This window comes from Schistocerca serialis, chromosome 4 (assembly GCF_023864345.2).
Source record: "Schistocerca serialis cubense isolate TAMUIC-IGC-003099 chromosome 4, iqSchSeri2.2, whole genome shotgun sequence".
Classification (NCBI taxonomy): domain Eukaryota; kingdom Metazoa; phylum Arthropoda; class Insecta; order Orthoptera; family Acrididae; genus Schistocerca; species Schistocerca serialis.
The window spans coordinates 643925253-643945784 of NC_064641.1; the positions used below are offsets into that span (position 1 = coordinate 643925253).

General features: G+C 37.6%; 1 protein-coding gene across 2 annotated transcripts in view; it reads left to right on the forward strand.

Moving 5' to 3' along the window:
* The window catches only part of LOC126475501 (uncharacterized), a 42640-nt gene extending 22594 nt beyond the window's left edge, over nucleotides 1-20046 (forward strand). For both annotated transcript variants that reach the window (XM_050103408.1, XM_050103409.1), the window contains exons 2-5: nucleotides 1393-1638; nucleotides 9033-9080; nucleotides 13726-13871; nucleotides 18613-20046. In XM_050103408.1, coding sequence (XP_049959365.1) covers nucleotides 1398-1638; nucleotides 9033-9080; nucleotides 13726-13871; nucleotides 18613-18987 — 810 coding nt within the window. In that variant the 5' untranslated portion in view covers nucleotides 1393-1397 and the 3' untranslated portion in view covers nucleotides 18988-20046. The remainder of the gene's footprint in view (nucleotides 1-1392; nucleotides 1639-9032; nucleotides 9081-13725; nucleotides 13872-18612) is intronic.
* The last annotated feature ends 486 nt before the right edge of the window (nucleotides 20047-20532 follow it).

Genomic DNA, 20532 nt, shown 5'->3' on the forward strand with positions numbered 1-20532 from the left:
TGCTCCCACAGGCAGTACTTTACTGTCTGCCATCCATACCCTACAATACTTCCCCCTCCCCACCCTGGCCTCCTCCTTACTTCCACCATACAAACTGCCTCTCTCAAACTGCACACTTGCTTGCAGTAAGGTCTCAGTGGCCAGAGACAGTGGTCTTTTGTGTGTGTGAGTTTTGTTTGTGTATATGCCCCCCCCTTCCCTCCCCCCCCCCTCTCTCTCTCTCTCTCTCTCTCTCTCTCTCTCTCTCTCTCTCTCTCTCTCTCTCTCTCTCTGTGTGTGTGTGTGTGTGTGTGTGTGTGTGTGTGTGTATGTTGTCCACTTCAGTAGAAGGCCTTTTGACCAAAAGCTTACTTGTGTGGCAATCTCTTTGTTGTGACTATCTGCAAATCAACATCTCCACTATAAGGATGTCCCATTTAATACACAGTGCTGGTACCAGAAGTCATGAACTCATTCACTTACTGGAGTTCACAGTAAACAAATGGAAATATGATTAAGAAAACATTGTTGATCTTACTGTCCTGCTAACAAATACTCTCCATTGTCAGACAATTGACAATAAACAAATAGAAACACAATTATGAAAACTTTATTGTAGTTACTGTTTTCCACAGATGAGTTACATTTTCACCTTCCTTTCATTAGTGTACATTGTACTCACACCACCCTTCAACAGAAGACAGTTGACTGAAGGACTGGTGCATGGGTTACTTGCACATCTGCTAGTACAGGAGAGTCAAAGTCAATTTTGTTTTACATTTTTTGTAATGTGATGTTTACATGTTATAGTGTGATACATTATTCAACAGATGTTGAGGAGAAGAAATATATTACTGAATAAAAAATATAGAGTGTCATTTAAAAAAGATGTACTGCTGTTCATATTTTCATAATGAACAAAGTTACAGAAAAGACAATCATGTTCGTTAATATCTCCCAATAACAAAACATTTACTTGATACATTTTTTATGTTTGTTTCTGGACAAAAGATATTTGGGATCATTAAGTTACATGGGTCACACTGTACATCATATTGTCATAATCATCTTATGTTTATTCATACATGTTCATAGATTTCTCAATTGAGCTACAGCATTCTTGTAACAGTTTATGAAATATAATTATTAATTTAAAACAGCAACTCAGCCATAGGCAATGGTATAATCAATGTTTTTATTATTCAGTTACTGTTGTTCTTACATATAACCTGCAACCTGGAAACCATTGAAAGCTACATTCAACTGTTATCATTATAATTTTTATCCACAGTACATTAAGATTTTAGTGTTATCATGTACATAGTTTATTGCACCATTCTTAATCCAGTGGTAACCCCAAATAATGTAGGCAATTTATTAAACCTAATTTCTATTTTCTTTCCTTTTTTACAGAAATCATGCTCCAGAAAGCAATTCTGTGGCCTGCCTGCTTTTTTCTGCATGTGTGTATTACACACATTGAAGTAAGTGATGCACTTCCTCAGTATGGTGTTGGAGTTAAACCATGTGGTGAGATTAAGTGCAGTTTGTTTGAATTTTGTGCTGCTAACCATTCTCCCCACTGTCGGGAATGTTCCGAGGTATGTGCAGAAAAAGGACCTGCAACGGACCATCAAACATGCAGTGAGAAATGTCAAGGTAAACAATTATTTACCATAATACTGAGCATTCAGCTGTACCTATTAAATTTTGCTTCATAAGTTTTCAGCTATCTTGCTTTTTAATAACCTGTGACAATACTTATACAACAATACTTATGCATGGAGAAGTAGCAAAGTGAGAACACAGTTTTGGAAAAGAGTTTCACACAGAATGTGCTGATATTGTATGAAAAAATACTCTTCTGATCAGTAAAGGGTTATAGGAGGTATTTGTAGAACACTATTAAATCTTGCATTGACTTGATAGGAACACTCTAGAGCTATTTTGCAATCATTCAGTGACTGAAGGAACATTTCCTGACCATTTTAGAATCATTCAAATAAAGTTGATGCTCAGCAGCATGGAAATAAACCAGATTATGCAATAATAGTTGGAGGCGACTTCATCCTACTGAGTATGGACTAGGACATCTAGGGATTCACTGCATATGCTATGGGAGGGCAGCTTTGTGAAGTACTATGAATACATTTACTGAAAATTGTCTTGAGCAGCTAGTTCGACAGTCCCCTCCCAATGGAAATATTTCAGATCTTGTAGCTACAAACAGGCCTGACCATTTTGATAGTGTCAGTATAGAGACAGTGATTAGTTATCATGATGTCTTCATAGTGATGATGGTTCTAAAATTAATAAGTCCATCAAGAAGGTTCTGAGAGTATTTTTGCAGCAAAGAGCAGATAAGCAGTTGATAGCATCCTACTCAGCCACTGAAAGAATGTTCTCTAGTTCCAGTATGATTGATGTGGAGGAATTGTGAACTAAGTTTAAATGGATGGAAATTGTGCTCCAGAGAAATGTCTGCCAAGTAAGTGGATTAAGAATTGGAAAGACCCACTGTGGCTTTTCAACAAAATTCGGAAAATGCTGAGGAAACAGAGACTATTGCACTCTCCATTAAGAAAAAAAAAAAAAATTGCACAGATCATGACAGGCAAAAGTTAGCAGAAATTCATGTATCTGTAAAAAAAATCCATGTGCAGAGCATACAGTGGTATACTATGCAATGATCTTGCTGAGAATCTGAGGAAATTCTGGTCCTTGTACAATCACTAAGAGGGCTGAAGGTTTCTATCCAGTCACTCATTGACCAGTCTCGTGTGGCAACAGAAGAAGGCAACAGGAAAGATGAAGTTTTAAATTTTGCATTGAAGAAATCATTCATGCAGGAGGATTGTACAGGCATACTGTCATTTGACAGTTGCAAGACTCCCACATGGAAGACATAGTAATAGGCATTACAGGTGTAGAGAAGCAACTGAAGGACCTGACAACATGTAAGTCACTAGGTCCAGATGGAACCCCAATTTGGTTTTACCGAGAGTACTCTATGATATTGGCCCCTTACTCAGCTTGCATTTGTTGTGAATCAATTATTTAGTGCAAATGTCAAATGACTGGAAAAAGTATGGTAAAAGAACAGACCTATAAAGTTACAGACCAATATACTTAGTATCGGTTTGCTGCAGAATTGTTGAACATATTCTCAATTCAAATATAATAAATAGAAAAGATGCTGTCCACAAATCAGCATGGATTTAGAAAGCTTTGCTTGTGAAAAACTCAGCTGACTCTTTTCTTACGTTATAATCTGTAAACCATGGATGAAGGGTAACTAGCACATTCTGTATTACTAGATTTCTGGAAATCATTTGACATGGTGGCCCACTGCAGACTTGTTAATGAAGATACAAGCATACAGATTAGGTTCCCAGAGATGTGACTGGCTCAAAAGACTTCTTAAGTATTAAAACACAGTTCGTTATTCTCAATGGCGAATGTTTGACAGAGACAGGGGCATCATCAGGAGTGCCCCAGGGAAGTGTGATAGGACCCTTCTTGTTCACTATATATGCATAACTGATCTGAAGTACTGGGTGAACAGCAATCTGCAGCTATTTGCTGACTATGCTGTGGTTTATGGGAAGGTGTCATCAGTGAGTGACTGTAGGAGGATACAAGGTTACTTAGACAGACTTTCTAGTTGGTGAAATGAATGGCAACTGGCTCTAAATGTAGAAAAATATAAGCTGATGTAAATGAGCAGATATGTAGTGTGCAATATGAAATGAAACGAGCACATAAGGATGGTAGTACAGAGGGCCAATGGGCAACTTTGGTTTATTGTGCAAATTTTAGGAAATAGTGGTTCTTCTGTAAAGTAGATCATATATAGAGCACTGGAGTAAGTGACTAGTGGATATTGCTTGAATGTTTGGCATTAAATGAAGACAATGATGAATTTCAGAAGCATGTTGTCTGACTTGTTACCAGTAAATTTAGTCAGCTATTGAGTCTTACAGAGAGGCTTTGTGAACTGAAATGGGAATCCTGTAGGTAAAATGATGTTCTTTTTGAGAAAATGTAGATAACCGACATTTGAAGGTGACTACAGAATGATTCTTCCGCCACCAATATACATTTTGCATAAGGATCATGAAAATAAGAAATATAAATTAGTGCTCTTATGGAAGCAGATAGACAGTAATTTTTCCCATGCTCTATTTGGAAGTGTAACAGGAAAGGAAATGACTACTAGTAGTAAAGAGTACCCTCTGCCATGGATCACACGGTGTCTTGCATAGTATGCCTGTAGATATGAATATAGAATCCCTGCCAGTCTTCTTGCTTTGCATATGAGACACAGCATGCATCACATAAAGAATATTGGTGCCGTGTAAGCTGAGTTAAACATCTGCATTTTGGAGAAAGTTATTTTATGATCAGATTTGATGTGATGTTATTATCCACCTGCACTCCTGCCAGAGATAGATCTGCTCTCTCAATTCCTTGACGGCATGATCAGGTGGATAGTGGTGTGATGGGATGCCCATTCACTTCAACTGTAGCTAAACTGTCCATGCAGAACTTCAAGGATATCGTTTTAGACATGGCTGCCACAAAAGTGGTTGTTTTTACTGCTATATTCATTGTCTGAGCATTCAGGTGTGAAAAACTGGGAGAGTTCTTGGAACATCTCATTAGTATCCATGACCACATTAAGTCCATGATTGAAGTTGAGAAAAATGATAGCTCTGCTTTTCCATAATACCCTCATCTGCCATAATCCCAGTGAGTACCTCAGCCACAGTGTACACAGGAAACTCAGTCATATGGACAGGTATGTGCACACTTTGAGCTGCTGTTGCCATCCAGCACAAAAGCACTTCATTCTAGGGTCTCTGGTGCTTCATGGGGAAGCTGTTGGATTCCACAAGAAAATAAACCATTTACAAAATGATTTTCATGTGAGCCACTACAACCACAAATAATTATCACATGCAGTTTCAGGAAGTACTCATAAGCAGAACACTGCAAAGAAGTACAGTAAAAAGCTTGTGTTTTTGAAATTTTGCAGCTCAGTAATAGGAAGATTAGCTAGCTCCTGCAGAGGCATAACATCAAGTCATTCTTCAGGCCTCCAGCTAAAATAAACTGACTCATGAAGTCTGTGAATGATAATGTAGGCTGCAGAATTCTCACCTTTTTTATGAAATAATGTGTGAGAGCAGTCAATATACATTGGACAGACCAGCTGAATGACAGAACAATGGCGGATTGAACAAAAGAGGTGTATGTGATTATGCTATCCACAGAAATCAATTGTAGGTGAACATGCACTGGAGAATGGACATGAAATTCCTTCTAAGTGCACCTCTCTCATCCTGAGGGCTAACATTTTCTGGGACAGTATAAAAAATCATTATAGAGATCAAAATATCTAACAACACCACCAGTAAAGACAGCAGTTTGCATCTGAATAGAGCATGGAACATGGCCATCATGAGGTTGCATGAGCCTGGCAGATGTAGGATGAGAACATTACATTATACAGTGATGGCCTGGGTACCAGTGATATCACAGCTGATATCATGGTTTTACGAAGGTGAGTTCAGCAACCACATGGCTTTACAATGACCAAGGACCACTCAGCCAAATTCATATGAATTGAAATATTTTATTCAAATTATTATTGTCTTAAATTATTTATTAATGGTTCTGTCAATAGTTGCAATATTTATTAGGTTACTAGTTTCAAACCTTTCAGGCTCATTTTCAAGCCAGAACTACTGATGCTGCACTGACACTACCTGATGTTAATAATAAATATTGAGTGGCAACACATGTTCCATAAATGTTTGCAGAATGAATGCCACAGTCCACACATGCCTGTTACCAAGTCAAAATCGAACTAATAGATTTTGATTGTCAGTGCAGCCTCAGTAGACCAGGCTTGAAAATGAACCTGTAAGGTTCAAAACTAGTTACCTATCACAGTTCATAGAGACACATGCCAAGTGTGAAAAAGCAGCATCCTGCTGAAACATGGCACCACGATACCTGTAATGTACCATTGGGCTGTCAGAGTTCCCTTAATTAATTCCATCTATGACCTGAATTCATACCCAAAGGCTCCTAACATCATGATGCCAGGAATAACACTGCTGTGATTCTCCAAAATATTGGAAGAATGAGACTTCTCCACTGATTGCCCAACCATACTCACCAACAATGTTCATCCAGGGAATGCAAAACTGCAATTCCTCACTGAACATAATGTGACATCATTCATAACCAGTCCATGCTTTCAGTCTTGGCAACACTCCAGATGCAGCTGTTTGTGTTATGGTATTAATGGCAGCCTAGGCATGGGGACAGTAATTCCGTAGTTTGACTGTTGCTTGTCTCCAACCAACAGTGCAGAGTGACACAGTGTAGTGCAATTAGTCCAGTACTTGTTCTCAGGCGACAGGTGCAGATGTGCTTGGTGCAAAATAAAGTGAACCCCTTGCAGTAGACAGATGTGATCAGCCAGAACCTTGTTGAACAGTATGCTTGCCCTCATATTCCCATACAGTCCAACAGTGGCCCACTGTCACATCTCAATGCCCTACAGTTCTGGATACTGCACAATTTGACCAGCTGTTCAAATGGAGACCCACAATGAGGCACCTTTCAAACTCTTATCAAGTGCTGATAATTCTGTCACATCTTGGTGTCCTTCAGAGTGATCACTTAACATCTGACACTGTAAAGCACCTCTTGTATACCTTACCATGCCAGTTAACAACACCAGTCATGAACAACACATATGGGCCCTGGTGGCCATTTTACCTATAATAAAGAATTGTAACACTAACCATATACATACCTATCAGTGGTGTGTACATGTAAACTTTACATTGGCATGCAACCTTGCCATCTTGGGTGCTGCACATTTTTTGTCATGCAGTGTATATCTAGGCTATTGAAATTACTGTAATTAGCATTGATTTATATACTTTTGCTAGATTAAAAGTTAAGTTGTTTACTGTGAACCAACGATAAGCTTATTTAGCTATAGCCTTCACTGTATGTGATGTGATTAGTTCGGGCTCATTATTAGTTTTCAATGACTTTGGCAGACCAGAGTGTACATGATATTTGATTTTCTCTCACTCTAAACTTAGAGATATTTCCATGGCGTTAACATGATCTTCTATTTCCCAACATTTCAGCAATACAAGTGATGATACTTTAATATTTTAGTTTTTCGCATTAAGTTTTATGATGCACATAATCAGAGACAGAGACATTGAGTATGTTATAAACAATGCCTAGGACAGGGTACTAAAATATATCATGAGAAAAGGTGAAGATTCACTGTAGGGTGTTCCTCTGAAGTTTACTGTACAGAGTGATTTTAACTAATTGGAAAATATCAGGAAGATGACTCATGAGAGGAAAATGAAGGTCTGATGAAAGTGTATCTAGAAAAAAAGCATGGTTTCCATACTAGCAGCCATTTTACTCATGCTGTGCACCAGTCTGCGCAGTACATTCCAATAGACAAAATTCTGTTAGAGGCCTAGTGCAGTGGTTTTAAATAGCTTCATGGGCCTTGCGGTATTGGCATACTCTCAGCAACATTGACTGCTGCGCTTACTTAAGTGCACCAACCTGTATTTGAATAGCACTGCAAGCAGCATGAATGTATTGCTCCAATGCAGGCATACCTATACAGGCTCTTTATAGGACACCTTTCATATAATCCCCCTCCCTCCTGCATACACACAGGTAGGTAGAAGATTGGGGGGGTTGAGATACAATGGCTGTATGGTCCATGTTTTGCATCACTGTGTGTGACTGGCCAATTGAAGAAGACGTTGTTGAAGTAGCCCCACACTGTAATGACATGGTTTAGAGTTCCATCATGTATAAAATAAATCACCCTCTGTACTGCTAATCCATTTCTTCCAGCAAGCAACCACAAAGAAAACCTAGTTATATACTTAACCCTTATTGCACTGAAGCTCCAAAGAAACTGGTACAGGCATGCATATTCAAATACAGAGATATGTAGACAGGCAGAATATGGCACTGCAGTCAGCAATGCCTAAATAAGACAAGTGTCTGGGGCAGTTGTTCGATCGCTAAAACATCAAATTTCCGACATCGCTGCAGCCAGAAAAAGATCCTACAAGAACGGACCAATGATGGCTGCTCATAACCACAGTGCTGAAGGGATGCTGCATACCACAGATAATGTTATGGAGAATGGTAATACCTTTTTTAATAAAGAAGCTTGGCATCATGTTGCATGGAAACTAAGTAGTTGAGGACTTATGTTTAAGAACACATTTTTTGTTTCCATCAGATTGTCTCCATTATCCAGAAACTCCATGTCAAATTCACAGCAGAGCTACAACATAGAATGAATGACCAATTATTTCTACAAAATATTATAAATACCTTATCCTTGGTTTAGTTTATGATGTAGTCAATGTCTTTCATTAAGTGCAACAGGGTGCACAATGGTAAAACAACTAAGTCCAGGATGTATGACTTTTCACTAGCCTGGTGGTATGTATGGAAATTACTTTCCATTTTCTTGTGGTAATAGTAAAAGTTTTTCCATTTCATTTAACATGTCAGTTGCATTGTGAGCATCAGTGGTCACAGTAGGTGGCTCTGCAGCACCAGGAGTGGCCTCATGGCACTCATTGTGTTAAGGGTGTTCTTATCTATACAGTGTACAGAGAACTAAAGCTTTTTTAATTTTTTGTGTTGTCTATGTATTATTTAGCTATATGTGCATTAGGAAAGTTCATGATTTGCTTGTGATGTATTAACTACCATACTAAGAAGTATTTAAGCTGTTATCAAAATTAACTTTTGTTGATACTGCAATTTCTCCATTATTTTAAATATTATTCAGCTGTATGTGAAACTTTTTATGTGTTGCATGTAATAAGTTCCCATGACATAGTTTTTTTTTAATTTTTATTTATTCAGTTTTGAGTTTAGAGTGTAAATATTTTTCATTATTTTTTTCACGCAATATATTTTTTAATTCAAAAGACAGGAATAATATTATCTTTTTTCAATTGCAGAGTACGTTTATGAAAAGAAATTTGAAGACTGGTACAAGAGGGTTGATTGTGAGTATGGCTTTAGTTTGTCTATTTGCTCGAACATGTGCTTTGTTTTAGTTTTGTCTTTTGTATTCATTCACGAGAGGTGCAAAAGAAAACTAACAATAATTTTATGAAATGGAAACCTATTTTCATTTTTGTATTCTACAGCTTTTGATCATTTTAGTTTGAGATTATTAGACTGTACATCTGTGACCTCACCTAAGTGTCAACTTCTCAAGTCTGTGTTACTGACTGAGGATCTGTAATTCATTCCCAAAATCTAATGTTCTATTGGTCAGTTCCCAAGTCCATCATTGCTGTTCATAGGTATCCTTCATAGTCATATGTACTAAATTGTAATTGTTTGTAAAGGAAAACGGGAATTTAGTGATACAATGTTTAGTAGTGTGTTTAAAAGATGCTTATGGATCTCTCAATCAGTGACACCTTGTTATCTGTTTCCTGTGTCTAATATTAGTACCCTTCAACTGAAGAATCTTCTCTCTCAAGATAAGACCAATAGTGGCTACTCGACTTTGATCTATGATAGCAATTTCACTATTTTACACAAGACTTAGTGGAGTGTCTCTGCAGTTGGTATTCAGTATTTTTGAAACCATTTGTGCCCTTGGAAATCTCTCCCTGGACTCTGCCAGTCACAACATAGTTTAAATTCATATATTCCACTTGTAACATGTATTCAACATGTATTCACAAACCGTATTATTTAGTTACAGTTTGCACAAGGTCAGTTTCACAAACAGATGTTTGCATTTTACACTTTTGAAATAACTTTCACTACATTCATCTTTTTAGAAAGAAAACTGCCACCATTTGCTTCTTGGCAAATGAGGATCAGTTGTGACAAAAACACTCTTCTCTCAAATACCAACTATTTGTTTTTTGACTTATTTGACTCACCATAACTATCATAACACATTTTATCACTTGTAATTACATTTATTTACATACTATTCTCTAATATTTTGTGTATTTGATTGCACTACAGAACATGATGTACTACTTACTCCTCTGCCAATGTTTGGGACCCACAAAGAACAACTCTTGCTTAAGTGGTCTTAGCAAGATTGTGAATTTCAAGTGTAGTTCAGTACAATAAATTCTGCATTTGTCAGCATGTCGCAAACTGTCTTTCTTCCATTACATTAAATAGTGTAGCAGCATTCTCTTCAGTGACCAGTGAAGAAAGTTGACCTGAATGGGTTGCACCTCTGAGTCTAAAATTCCTCCAAAATTTATTCACTGGCTGAAAATTCCTTGAACTCAATTGTATTACATATATATCTACTACATAACAGTGTCTGCCCCCAGTAGCTGAGTGGTCAATGTGACAGAATGTCAATCCACAGGGCCCGGCTGGGTCGGAGATTTTCTCCGCTCAGGGACTGGGTGTTGTGTTGTCCTAATCATCATCATTTCATCCCCATCAATGTACAATTCACTGAAGTGGCATCAAATCAAAAGACTTGCACCCGGCGAATGGTGTACCCGACGGGAGGCCCTAGTCACACGACATTTACATTTTACCTAACAGTGACATATGAAAATTTATGATATATGAAAGTTTGTGTTGGTCTGGGGAGCAACCACAGATAGCCAAAGAGGTTAAGGCGACTGCTCGTGTAAGTGGGAAATCCAGGTTCAAGTCCCGGTCCAACACAAATTTTCATATGTCACTCTTGGGTAGTAAATCTACCAGCTGATGCCACGGAATTTGCAGTCAGTGAATATATTTTGAAGTATTTTTTACAGCTGTGGATTGGCAAGAGTGTCTGTTAATTCAGACATATGTGTAAAAATGAAATTCCTCTTTTAAACCATCTGAATGCAGTAGAACAGTGGGGACAGTCTTCTATGGCATTGGAGGCATTTCATTAAAACATAGTTCTACAGTCAACCTTTGAGAGAAATTGTACTATAAAACTGCTCACAGTCTCCCACTTTATCTGTGAAATCTCTTAATGCTATCTGATCAACATCTGTTGCAGAACCTGTAGGTAGGGCACAATTTTTTGGCTAGAGTACATGTGTGAATAGGTCTAAACAAGCACCAAAGCTCTTAAACTCATTATGAAGAGTCAAGGTTTTAACTGCACTCAGTTACCCATCTTAGTGTTCTAGATGAAGTCATCTTACTTTATAGGAATATAAAAACAAAAGTAATCAATATTTGAAAATATAACTGGATAGATTAAAAATCTATTCACCAAGCAGCAGTGGCAGCAACAGGAGAAAACAGATATAAAGGATATGAAAATACACAAGCTTTCAGACACAGTGGTTCCTTCTCCTGGCAGAAATGATGAATGAAAAGGTAGAGGAATGGAGAAAAAAGACTAATAAGGCTTAGGAAATCGGGAGTGTTGCCCAGAAACCTGATCAGGGTAGACCAACTGGACAGAATGAGAAGGAAAGACTAACTGTTGGTGCCTGCACCAGATAAGCACACAGCTTCTCTATTTCTGAGTGCAACTCCATATGAAGTAAAAAATGTACTCACCTAGTGGCAGCAGGAGAATATACAGGGTGATTCAAAAAGAATACCACAACTTTAGGAATTTAAAACTCTGCAACGACTAAAGGCAGAGCTAAGCACTATCTGTCGGTGAATTAAGGGAGCTATAAAGTTTCATTTAGTTGTACATTTGTTCGCTTGAGGTGCTGTTGACTAGGCGTCAGCGTCAGTTGATGCTAAGATGGCGACCGCTCAACAGAAAGCTTTTTGTGTTATTGAGTACGGCAGAAGTGAATCGACGACAGTTGTTCAGCGTGCATTTCGAACGAAGTATGGTGTTAAACCTCCTGATAGGCGGTGTATTAAACGTTGGTATAAACAGTTTACAGAGAATGGGTGTTTGTGCAAAGGGAAAAGTTCTGGACGGCCGAGAACGAGTGATGAAAATGTAGCATGCATCCAGCAAGCATTTGTTCGCAGCCCAGGAAAATCGACTCGCAGAGCTAGCAGAGAGCTGCAAATTCCACAATCAACTGTATGGAGAGTCCACATTGGCACTTATCTGTCCGTAACTACCTGAACGTCAACTACCCGAGGCGGTGGATCGGCTGCCAGGCAGCCCGTGACAGAGCACTTCATCACTGGCCTCCAAGAAGCCCTGATCTTACCCCCTGCGATTTTTTCTTATGGGGGTATGTTAAGGATATGGTGTTTTGGCCACCTCTCCCAGCCACCATTCATGATTTGAAATGAGAAATAACAGCAGCTATCCAACTGTTACGCCTGATATGCTACAGAGAGTGTGGAACGAGTTGGAGTATCGGGTTGATATTGCTCGAGTGTCTGGAGGGGGCCATATTGAACATCTCTGAACTTGTTTTTGAGTGAAAAAAAACCTTTTTAAATACTCTTTGTAATGATGTATAACAGAAGGTTATATTATGTTTCTTTCATTAAATACACATTTTTAAAGTTGTGGTATTCTTTTTGAATCACCCTGTATATATAAAGGATATGGAAAACCTCAAGCTTTTGGAGCCAGTGGCTTCTTCTTCTTCTGGGTGAAGGGTTGAAGGAAAAGGATGGAGGGAAAAGACTGGCAAGGTTTAGGAAATGGAGAGAGTTAAGAAAGTCACCCAGAATCCCAGGTGAGGGGAGAACTTGTCAGATGGGATGAGAAGGTAAGACTGACTGTTAGTGACTGCACCAGACAAGTTTGAAAACCAGAGAGCTTAAAAATGGAAGATAGGGTAATAAGCAAGGCAGAGAATAGTGGAAAAAACATCAAGCAAGAGTCAATAAAAGAAGAGAGCTAACCACATTATACATGGTGTGCTCCAACTTCTACCTTCATCTTACAGATATTATTGTATATTTGGAAAGCTCATGGGAATGCTGACAGGTATGGCCATCATAGGCAGGCAACAGTTCAACAGGTAGAGCTCTTGCCATTCTCTTAGAAAACATTGACTATTTTAGATGATTATATCTCACTGCATTTTCATGTACCTTTCAAATGATCGGTACATGAGAAAAACTAAAATTCTACAATTTTATTTTCATCTGTAGACATTATTTATCACTTCCTTTGTTGTTTTACTCAATTTTGTTTGTTCAGATGTTGATATCTCCTTTGTCCACAAGCAACCATTTCTTCTTTCACTTCTTTCAGCTTTTTCCTTCACATGTTTTTTATTTTTTGCTAATGTCAGGTGCTAGAATGAGTCCTTTTCTCTTTGCTCTCAGATTATGCTCATTTCTCAAAATTCCCCCAATATTTGTTTCCCTGTGTTCCATTTCCCATTACTATAGGTCCAGGGAAGCACATAACCTAAAGTACACATCCTAATGACACATTTTCCTTTGAAACTTTAGATCAGTTATTTCATTATTATTAATTCACCAGGATACATTTGCAGCTTCTAAATCTCTCCTACTTTCCAGTCTTTTTTGACTGAATGACTTTATACTCTTCCTCAAATATGTTATTTCAAAAATTCAAATAAAACTGTAGGCTAAGTATAGAAAGTGCACTATGACATTAAATGTCTGCAGATGTATCTTAGTAAGTGTTGCTGGGTTATATTGTATTACTGTATTTCTTAATGTACTTTTACATTAGAAAATATTACAGTTTATTTGTGTGTAATAAGTTATTGTGTTTCTCAAAAACAGTAATATTTATTTTGGCAGCTGATATGAGCAGCTTGCGTAAGCTGTCACTCATTGCTGTTGTGTTAGCAACAGCTGCATTATTATTCATTGGCTTCTTTCTACTGGTTCATCTGAACACTCGACTGAAACCTCTCCTCTTTGGCTTATCAGTTACCAAAAAGAAGGTTTGTTCACACTACTATTATTTTGGCATTAACATAAGTCAAGATATTTTATGTATATATATTTCATGTAATTTAAATATTAAGGTAAATAACAACTACCCATCACGTAATGCCATTATGATTATAACTGCCAGGTAGTTTTATTATTCTATTATTTCAATTGTAATAGTTTGGGTGGATGAAAAGTACTTCATTTCTGGGTCAAATTAGTGTGCACAGATGTGGAAGTCAGTCTTGAAATTCTATTAAATCATCACACCTAGAATTACATTCAAGTTATTATAACACTGTAACTTTTCACTAAGTACAGGACATTTTCGAAGTGGACCAATCAGTAGACATGGCTGGTGCTGACTTTTAGATGTTTACAGGAAGCTTCTCTGGGACTCAGCTGTTACTAAGATGGGATATGTTTATGCAGTGAATTGTCCAATTCCACCTTAAATATTTCATTACTGCCATTCTCTGTAACATGCTGCTATTCAAGATAGAAAATAATTTTTATCTACCAGAGTACATTACAGACAACCAATAATCGGTCTAAGAGTTTTGTTGTTGGTTGTTTATATGAGATTCTGTGTATCAGAATGTGGAAACTTATTCAGCAGCAGCAACAGACAATGCCATTGTTGATACATTGTTTGTTCAAAGATGACGCCCCTTTGTGATCCCGCCAGGCTGTGAATGTGACTTATTCACAGGGAGATTTTCAGTTTGTTATTTGTGCAATGCTGTAGTTATGCTGTTGACAATTACAAGTTTAACTCTTTCTTTAGATTCCCTGTTACATAAGCAACAGGTATAAACTTGCATCATTGAAGAATTTAGTCTCAGCTTATTTTTTTGTATATAGTGAAACCTCTGTTTGACTTTTTTTGTGTGGTCCAGATTTAAAACAGGCAAAATTGAGGAAAATGCAGAATTGAGGAAGATGTTAACCCCCCCCCCCCCCCCCCCCAAATATGAGCAAAAACATATGTAATTGGCATTTATGATTAAAAATTGCAATCCTCTCCAATAATTTGTGTAAAATCTGTCTAAGTGAAGGAAATTGAATGTAGAATTCAATGGTTATACAAAAATTTGTGATAATGAATTTCGTCAGTTCTTAGAAAACCACAGATGTGTAACACCAAATAAAAACTCATCAAGAAATTGAAATTTGTAACTGGGTACAAGGTAATCAAGCTGTTTTCCGACATGCTACAACTGCAAATTACGCGTACAAAACATGTGTTTTTGAGAGACCATCATTTGTGCTCACTCAGAAAAAAGCAAATATTGATGAACGTGTTGAATGAGATCAAAAACATCACAGCAGCGAAGTGATTAAAATTTAAACATAAATGTGGGCATCTGCATAATGACTTACTTTGTCACGATTGCTGTCATTGTCTGATACTTTTCTTATGAGCTGCACTTCATATGCCCACCACCATAAAACTGTTATTTCAGGCTTGATGAGAGGAACAGAGACATGAAAAAATGAGTTTACTTCACCTATTGGCATTACAAGCTTACTAGAATTCCCTCAGTGAATTACTGTACACTGTGTAAAATTTAAATTTGAAAGTAAGCTCAGGTGCTACAGTTCTGTTTCATGCCCTCTATCACTGCTGGCAGTCTTTATGATCTACAATGTGTGGTGTGTGTGGTTCAAAGTATATACATGAGTAGTGTATGTAGTTGTTGCAAGTGTATCATGTCAGATTTGAACACGAAAAAGTCTATCAGAAAACCCTTGTTCTATTTCCATGTGACATCTTTGTCATAACACATGAGCTGCACAAAAAGTATATTTTCAACATTTCAGAAAATGCTTTTATGCCTTCCTATACTCCCATCACTGAACGGCCATTCCCCCTCTCCACACATCCAGTAGGTGAGCTCATTTTACTTGTGTTAGTGTGGTGTGGTGGCTGTGCCGGCTACTGGGTAACTTAATAAATTGCCAGTTAATAATTGCTGATTTGACTGCAGTTGTGTGCATGAGTTACATTTGTTTGTGTGTGTGTGTGTGTGTTGACAAAAATCTTAACGGCTGAAAGCTATAATTGTGAGAGTATTTTTGTTGTACCTATCTGCAACTCAGCATCTCTGCTACATGGTGATTAGCAACTGTCCTTCTCATAATATTGCCAGTCAATAAGAGTTCACTAGCCAGAAATGGGCAACATTTCCTCAATTATGACCAAGCATAATCTTTGAGACTCAGTATTTGAATTTACAAGGATGACAACTAATGCATGCAAAAAAAATGAGACTGAGTTGTAAGTGGCACAAGAAAAGGTGGTGGCTGAGTCCCTTCGTAATGTGTTGGCTCGGTCTGACTGTCTTATTTTTCCACTACCGTTGCATCCTAGCAGCAGTTATATCATAATTGCATTGTTAAGCTAAATGTTGCAAGTTGTGTTGGCAACACCAATTGTGGATTACACCAGCATTTCCTCTCTCACATCTCCCCTCTCCAATATTTCTGTCACCACCCATCTGTCTTTTGAGCCACTTATAACTTGTTCTGTCACATCAGATTTCAATAGGAAGAAAATGGGACAAAGTCAAATGAGATGTCGAGTAAGAACTTAGAATCGAGGTACACGTTACCAGGAAGAAATGTAAAATTGGGGAATTTTAAGCATTGATCTTATGGGTATGCCACAGGGGCTACAAATTTATGGTGTAGCATCACAAAAAATGTAAAAGCGGAGATTGTAAAACCGAGGTTTCACTGTAATAGCTTGATAGGACAGGTTTCTAATGGCAGTGGATAGACTTCTCTTGATAAATTTGAACCTCACACTCTTTACAGCAAGATTAAGCCATGTACATGAATTAAGCTTTCTCTGTGTGGTGAGTAGCTGGTTGTTGGTATAAATGTCAGTGAGGTGTAGAACTAAAACACTCCCCTAATATATAACTCAAACAATCAATGGTTTACACAAAATTATTAATTTTCTCTCACATGACTGTTATAAGGGAATTCTGGCAGAGGCATCACAGAGGCTTTTGCCAAACCTTAAAAAATTCACTTTCACATGGTAACATATAATATTCATAGATTGGAACACTATTAATAAATTACATTCAGAGCCTTACTTGCTAACACTAACAATACATAATAACAGTTCCCACTTTACTTCTTTCTTGCTTCTATGCATGGTCATTTTAAGTGCACCATTTTCTTGTAAGATATAGTAATGGTAAAAACTGGAAATAATATCCTATAAATATGTCCCATAAGCATGTCCAGAAACAAATGCCATTTTGTTTGTGTCAAGAATGGTCAGTAGTCAATGGTGCAGGATGTTTTCCTGTTGACATCATTACTCATTTCTTATTGGTTGTGTTTGTCTCCATATTCAGTCCTTTGACAGTGATACTGTTGTTAGACATTACACTTGCAACTGTCTACTACATCAGCCACTCCGTATTTATAATTTTTAGGTTGTGTTGGCATAAGAATAAGATTAGTGATTGGAGGGTGAAAAGTGTAAACAGTGAAATGGTGTTCTGTTATTGCATGTGGGAAATGGCAGAAATGATATTTTGCTAGTGTTTCATCAGTATCATTAAACAATAGATCCCCATACTCGCCACCCACCCTGTTGTCATGTGTGCATGTGAGTTGCATTTGCATATGTGTGTGTGTGTGTGTGTGTGTGTGTGTGTGTGTGTGTGTGTGTATGTATGTCATTTAATTCCAATGAAGGCCTTTTTGGCCTAAAGCTTATTTGTCTGACAGTTCCTTTGTTGTGCTTACCTGCAACTCACCATCTCTGCTATATGGTGAGTAGCAGTCTATCTTTTTCATATTATTGTCATTATTATCTCCTGGATTTTCCATTGTTTGAAAAAGGTAAAATAATTTTACTGGAAATGATAGGATCTACTGTACCACCTAAACTAGAAAACTGTTAGGAACATGCAACATATACCGAAGAAGTGATAACAAAGTATAGGTTGACTCTTACATCTATATTTTCTATGCAGCCAGACTCAGAATGTCAGTTTTTGACAAAATAGCATGATAACAAAGTACCTTTTACTTATAAGCTCCTTAGATTATTACATTTGTGCATTAAGATTACTAGTTTTTATTTTTTACTTTTTAATTCAGTTATGGCTGTCATTACAAAGACTGTGTACTTTCTCTGCCAAGTATTTTTAGTGACATGAGTATAATGTGAATTAACTGTTTTATCTTTATTGAAATATGAGACAGAAGTGCTGGTCAGTGCTTACTGTATAGAGGCAAAATATTTAGTGCCGCCAACAGACACATATTAAATAAAAGTACATGGCACTGTCTTTCTTTCAGAAATATTAGTTCCTTCCTCTGGAGGGAGGGAGGGGGAGAGGGGAGGGGGGGACAAGAGGGATATGTCGGGGAAGGTTACTTTCATGAGCAGGTGACTCAGGTCTACCCTTCCTTCTTAAACTACTCCAGTCTATCTTAACCTCATCCTCACTACAGGTGAGCATCCTGAGATTTGGGTGAATGTCCTTTATTTTTGACCTGCCCCAACCTAGCCCTTTTTCCTCCCTGATGTAGAAACTAAAGTTTCAAAAGCTGTCATAGTGTTGTGTACCTCCAGTTTTATATGTGTTTATCAGCAATAGTAAATATTTTGCCTCTTGAAGATAAGTACTGGCCAGAAACTCTGTCTCATAATTTAGTAGCTTTCTCAACTGAAAATTCCTTTTGATACTATTTTTTTTTTTTTTCATGTGCTTTTTTCAGGCTTCTAGTACTGCAGCTGTGATAAATAGTGACAAAAACCATGCTTCATCCTCAGCCGCAAACTCCAATCTCCGTTTGATGGTACCAAAACCAGATGAGCAAACAACAATTACTGATTTGCCATCAGCAGGTGCAACTACTACAACTACTTTTGGGACAACCAGTATTCCCTCTACACCTTACTGTGGCAAAAATGGTGCTATAACACCAGCTACAATGTCTACACCACTCAGCACGAGACCTCCAAGGCATCCCTCTGAAGATGCAACACTAGAACATGCTTATGATAACCATGGACTTTCACGTTCTTCTGAGAATGTCCTTGATGAATCTGTCTCACCAAATGTGAGCAGAGCAAAAGAAAGTTCATTTTAAAAGTGCTGGAGGTGCCAAGCAATAGTTAATTGTGATTTTGATCATTGTACTCCAGTAGTGTGTGGAATTCTGATTCACAGTCACATGAACTTACTGAATGGCACAGACATGTATCAAATCAGTATCTATTCCTAAGGTAGTACTTGTAGTTCATACAGACTATCAAGCTAATAACTAATTTCAGAGTCTGATGTATTTTAAATGCAAGACCAGTTTATTTTACTTCCTAAAGGCAACTGAAATTTATTAGTTTGATGAAAAAGCATATTTTTCCAAAAGTATTGTGATAATAGTAGCAGTAAAAGGGTATCAGGTATGTTTGCCTAAATCATATACACTTCTGAAATATTACATTGTCTGAGTGTAATGGCATGGTTACATACTGAACTGGATCTGCTTATGAAGATAGTGTGACTTGTGTGGTGTTATCATTTCTGTAAATGAGTCATATTGCCCTTTGAGATTGTTTGACAGTATGGTGTAAACTGTGTGGGTGTTTATGGCTTGTAATTATTGGCATGTTACAGGGAAAAATGAAGAATGGTTTATGTATATCAATAATAGTAACAATATCACCATTTGACTTTAGAATAGGATTAAATTTTACTGTGCATACTGCTAAGCTACTTGGTCCATTTTTTCATATTTGTGTATCATGTAGTTCACAACTGTAGAGGAAACTGCTGTTATATAGGTACATAAGGTATAAAATGTTACAGAGTAAATACAGAAGTTCCATGGTAACTTTATGATGAGTAAACAATCTATTCATGGTGAAGTTAGCACAGAACTTCTCTAGAAAAGTGTTTTCCTGTTGCTCTGCTTGCTCAACAGTTTTCCTAAACCTCAGTGGTTCATATCTTTCAGCAGCCTGTTCTACCTTGAAACTCTCAGATTTCCCTTCTTCTTATGTTATTTTCCAAACTATGGAGGATTTAGTGTGTTTTCTAAGACACCATACTGCATCTCACAGCATTCTTTGCAGTACAGGCTATTGTTATGATGAGGTAACCAGTCCCAAAAGATTTTTGAAGCCACTGCACCCCCCCCCCTCCCCCCACCCCCACCTCCCCCTTCTGCCTCCCTGGGAAGTAAACTGTGTACCTTTCCTGTCTGCATTTAGTGTACATCTTGTGGTCAAATGTGACAATGTTTTTCAAAGTGTCTGTGAACTTTGTAACTAAGGCAGTACTTGGTAACCAGCCACATAATGAGCTTGGTGGATGTGGAAAACCAACTAAAAACTACATCCAGGCTCACCAGTAATACCAGCCCCATCTTTATCCATCAGGTGGATTCAGTCTGGGGCTGGTGAATCTCCTCTTGTACTGGAAGTGCGTGTTTTAACATGCTCAGCTATCTGGTTGGGTCAGAATGTGAAATTTGTACACAAAAACTACTTCGTCATGCTGTAACCAACAAAGACATGCAAGTGGTTACAGATTTTTATAAAATATGACAAAAAAAGTAAACACACCATGGAGAGAAAGAAAAGAAGGTACTTCAGTAGAATTTAACTATTGCATCTTTCTGAGATGCAATAAT